Here is a 5,093-nt window from a genome sequence, read left to right as displayed (position 1 = left end):
ATATCTGTGAAAAAATTTATTTATTTGAAATTACTGGAAATATTACTTTTTTGTCATTATAAAAATATAATCATGCTAATTGTTCTGCTCAACCTGCTTCTGTTTGTTCATTATAAGAATGTAATCATGCTGATTGTTCTGCTCAAGCTGCTTCTGTTTGTTCTTGCAGTTCTACCTTCTAAGTACGTGATTGACATTGATGTGAGATTCCTTGACTTGTTCCTGGTGGACTACTTACGGAATCTCATCAGAAATATCAGCCTGCCTTTGACTCTGAGAAACAGCATTAATATCACAGATTTTGACATGAATACTGGTGAGATCAGAACGTTTTATCATTTCACATGCTAAGATGTGTTCAGTATTAGGAGAAACTGACCGTTTGAATACTGATAAATGAATCCCATTCTATTACAGTGTGTGGGTTAAATGGAACAGAATATGAGTGCAAGTGTGAGGAGAATCATGTTTGGCCCAATGACACCTGCAGGGCCTATCAGGTGTGTGATGGTATTGTGGGAGGCACTTGTGGATGTATTCAAGCTCTCCCTTCAGAGGGTCCGCTTTGCCAGAGAGGTGAGAAATCACATTAAATCATAAATGTACTCATATTAATTGTAGTATAATGACCAATATGAATTTATTTGGTGACACGGTTGTTTGGAAACCTTTAATTGTAACATTTATGCAAACCTTCTCACTCTTTTTTTTCCAGACATCAATGAATGTGAAGATGCAGTGTCAGTGTGTGGTCAATACTCAGATTGTATTAACATCATTGGGAGTCACATGTGTTCATGCTGGAGTGGATTTAATACCTCCAATAAAGACAGTCCTGTGAGCAGTGACAACTCATGTCATGGTAAATATAATTATCTAATTTTGTGTTCTGTTTTTATCTCATTAAATTGAGTGTACACAGCTGCTTTGTCTTTACAGTATTTTTGTTATGTTTCTTTTCTTAATTCCATAGATATAAATGAATGTCTGTTCAGTCCATCTGTATGTGGTCCAAATTCTAACTGCACAAATCAGTTGGGAAGTTATAATTGCTCATGTCTGGATGGATTCACTGCAACAATTTCAAGTCTCCCCATCAGCATCAATAACACATGTAGAGGTAAATCGTGGAATCAAATTTATATGTAGCCTAATTTTGGAAAATAACCAAATATATTGTTTTACGGCATTTACTTTTTTTCTTCTTTTTGCTATTAAATCATTTTAAACAGAGTGTATTATTTAATTAACAATTAAACAACAATTAGTGTTTTCATCTACTGCAAAAATAATTTTCTTCATCCTCTATTTTTCATGTTTGGCAACCAAAACATAAAATAATGAGATTCAAATTACAAAGACTTTCATGTTTGAGTTTTCCAACTAGGAACACTAAGTATGCTGTTTTCCTGCTTTGATTTTACTGCATTTTACTGCTAGGTTTGACAGACTGATTATTTGCTTGTTTTTTGGTTGCAAATAACTCTATATAAAATACATGGTCTATTATATGAAGTTTTGTTGAAATGTTAACAGTAAGATACTTTCAATATTAACCTCAGGCTTTGTGGTATATTATATCTGTGAAAAAATTTATTTATTTGAAATTACTGGAAATATTACTTTTTTGTCATTATAAAAATATAATCATGCTAATTGTTCTGCTCAACCTGCTTCTGTTTGTTCTTGCAGTTCTACCTTCTAAGTACGTGATTGACATTGATGTGAGATTCCTTGACTTGTTCCTGGTGGACTACTTACGGAATCTCATCAAAAATATCAGCCTGCCTTTGACTCTGAGAAACAGCATTAATATCACAGATATTGACATGAATACTGGTGAGATCAGAATGTTTTATCATGTCACATGCTAAGATGACTTCAGTATTAGGAGAAACTGACAGTTGGAACACTGATAAATTAATCCCATTCTATTACAGTGTGTGGGTTAAATGGAACAGAATATGAGTGCAAGTGTGAGGAGAATCATGTTTGGCCCAATGACACCTGTAGGGCCTATCAGGTGTGTGATGGCATTGTGGGAGGCACTTGTGTATTCAAGCTTTGGCCCAATGACACCTGTAGGGCCTATCAGGTGTGTGATGGCATTGTGGGAGGCACTTGTGGATGTATTCAAGCTCTCCCTTCAGATGGTCCGCTTTGCCAGAGAGGTGAGAAATCACATTAAATCATAAATGTACTGATATTAATTGTAGTATAATGACCAATATGAATTTATTTGGTGACACGTTGTTTCGAAACCTTTAATTGTAACATTTATGCAAAACTAGGGGTGCACGGATCGGGTATCGGTCAGACAAGACCGATCCAAATCCAATATTCTGCGTATACTATTCTGTGTTATTGTTAAAGGGGTCATATGATGCTATTTTAAAGATCATTATTTTGTGTATTTGGTGTAAAAGAATATGTTGACATGCTTTAATGTTAAAAACACACATTATTTTTCAAATACTGTACATTATTGTAGGTCCTCTATGCCCCGCCTCTCTCAAACACGTCGTTTTCAACAAAGCCCCCTCTTTTGACCAGCGCAGTCTGCTCGGATTGGCCAGCTGAACCAGTGCATTGTGATTGGCCGAACACCACAAGCACGCGTCGGAAATGTAACGCCCCTTACCATAATCGCGAGCTTCAAGCTTTCAAAGTAAATATCAAGACAGTTAATAATGTAGTGATGATGCAGTACACAAGACAGCTGACGTGCTATGATTTCTGACAGGCAGTTCACTCTCCTGTGATGTGACCCTGTTCCCCTCACACACACACACACACACACACACACACACACACACACACACGAACGAACGATGCGCAAAACTCCGCATTTGAACAGTCAATAGCAAATACTTAAACTAATAACAAAACATACTTACAGTCGCTGATTCAGAAGCGCCAGATTGTCATAGCAAAGCTGGAACTGACCCTTTTTTTTTTTTTTTAGAAATAGCCTTTGCACAGCCAGCTAAAGAGGAGGGAGAATAAGAATATGAAGTTATGGAACCATTTGCATATTCAGCAGAATATGGGCTTGTCCAATGAGAAAGGCCGGTATCCCAAGTGGGAGTATTGAGATACTGGGGAGTTTTATGACCCTTTGTGTGGAAGCATGGTCATTTGCATATGGAACTTGAATCGAAATTACTAAAGATTCTCAGGACACTAATATATTGCCTATGTACCAACATATAATATACACGCTCGTTTAGATCATCAGAAGGCGAATTCATAGGTACTAAACATGGTAGGATTACATATAGGTAAGATGACAGGAACGAGTGGTTCCATCATAAGCCTGCATAAAACAGTATAAAATATCAAAGACAACATACACAATGACCTGAAGGATATGTGTGTTCATTCAAAGAAAGGTTTTCCTATGAATTAATTAGAGAAGAGTCCATTTCTACTGTGCATTGTGTCTCTTCCTATGGAAAAGGTAGTGATTTTCTCTACCCGCATTCCTTTGGGCCATAAAACCAGTGATATCAGCATTGGTTGCCATGGTGACCAGGGGGGCCTGGTGTGTTCGCAGACATCCTGGCACCCAGTTTATTGGGTGAGGGGTCTGTGACGATTTGTTAATCTAATGAATAACTGATTTGTTAAATCAAATGAAAAATTGTGTGTTTGATTGGTCCAGACGCTACAGCTTGTAACACTCCAAAGAGAAAGGAAAACTTGAAATCGCATCATATGACCCCTTTAAGTCCCACGAAAGGCACAAAACATTATAAAGCACCAAAAAGTTTTCGTGCACTATATTTCAAGTGTCCTGAGACCGTTTCATAGTTTAATGTGATGTAGGCCTACAGATGAATATTTAAGTCGTTAAATACAAGTTCACTTAAACTCTTCTCTCCGCTCCGGCTGTCTGTCATCCTCCATTCAGCATTCAATCGGCACATCTCATTCGGTGAGACAGTCAAGACGATGAAACTCTCTCTAAGATGATCAAATGTTCCTATTATTATACTTGATCTATAGATAAAGATCAGTGGTTTTGCATAAAAGGACCTTACAGTATCTTGCTGGAGTTTAGTGCTGTTTCTAAAGCATGTTACTTTCCTCCCGTTGTATGTTAGAGATCACTACTCTGGAGTGGAGAGCACTATCAATTGTTCTTAATGCGCTCATCAACTGAAATTTAAAACTGTTAAAAGAAAAGGCTCAATAAACTATTGCACAAATATAATACACTACGCATCAAAATCATCTTCCCTTTGTGCTTTGAACTTTTCTATGCGGAGCGCTGCGCGCGGTGACTCCGTGTTGCTTCAAGCATATCATTCGAAGTACGGGATGCGCATAAGAGCTTTGTGCCGCTGCGTATAGGAGCCTTTCGTGTTATAATACTTTTGCGCTATGAAAGATTATTAATAGCCTTTCTTGTTGTCTTATCTATCATATGTTGCTGCCTCATTACTGTGCTATACATTTAAAAGAAATGTCTTTTAATTTTATAGTATATTAATTAATATATAAATATATTAGGCTACTTGTTTTTCATGAATGTATTTTACAACAATACAAAGAGTCATGTTTAACATTTCACCAGATTTAGCCCTACACTTATTCACTTTTATTTGTTCCCCACTAAATAATGTTTTTTTTTTTCACTAAATGTTTAGATTTTATAAAATTATTGTGCACTTATGATTTTTCTACAGTCATGGTCAAAAGTTTTGGCAGTGACATAAATTTTGTGTTTTGCAAAGTTTGCTACTTCAGTATATGTAGATTATTTTTCCACATGTTTCTGTGGTATACTGAAAAACAATGATAAGCATATCATAAGTTTTAAAGGCTTTTATTGGCAAAAAATATAATGAGTCAATATTTAGAGTGTTGACCCTTGTTCATCATACCCTCTGCAATTCGCTCTGGCATGCTGGTTATTAGCTTCTGGGCCAAATCCTGACTGATGGCGATCCATTCTTGCCTTATTAGTTCTCGGAGTAGATCACAATTTGTTGGCTTCTGCTTGTCCACTTGCCTTTTGAGGACTGACCACAGGTTCTCTACGGGACTGAGATCCGGGGAGTTGCCTGGCCACGGATCCAAAATGTCAA

The 5,093-nt window shown here is 36.8% G+C and overlaps 1 protein-coding gene across 1 annotated transcript in view; it reads left to right on the top strand.

Annotated features, from left to right (window-relative positions):
- Positions 1-306: 306 nt before the first annotated feature.
- Positions 307-5,093, top strand: part of LOC107708867 (adhesion G protein-coupled receptor E1-like) — a gene marked incomplete at its 3' end in the record, with an annotated part of 33,063 nt that continues 28,276 nt past the window's right edge. Inside the window, exons 1-3 of the mRNA XM_016513234.1 lie at positions 307-316; positions 418-576; positions 716-862. Of these exons, the coding sequence (XP_016368720.1) occupies positions 307-316; positions 418-576; positions 716-862 (316 nt within the window). The remainder of the gene's footprint in view (positions 317-417; positions 577-715; positions 863-5,093) is intronic.

The sequence above is a fragment of the Sinocyclocheilus rhinocerous genome, unplaced genomic scaffold, assembly GCF_001515625.1.
Source record: "Sinocyclocheilus rhinocerous isolate Xijiao unplaced genomic scaffold, SAMN03320098_v1.1 scaffold5008, whole genome shotgun sequence".
Classification (NCBI taxonomy): Eukaryota; Metazoa; Chordata; class Actinopteri; order Cypriniformes; family Cyprinidae; genus Sinocyclocheilus; species Sinocyclocheilus rhinocerous.
This window is presented reverse-complemented; position numbering and strand designations above follow the sequence as displayed.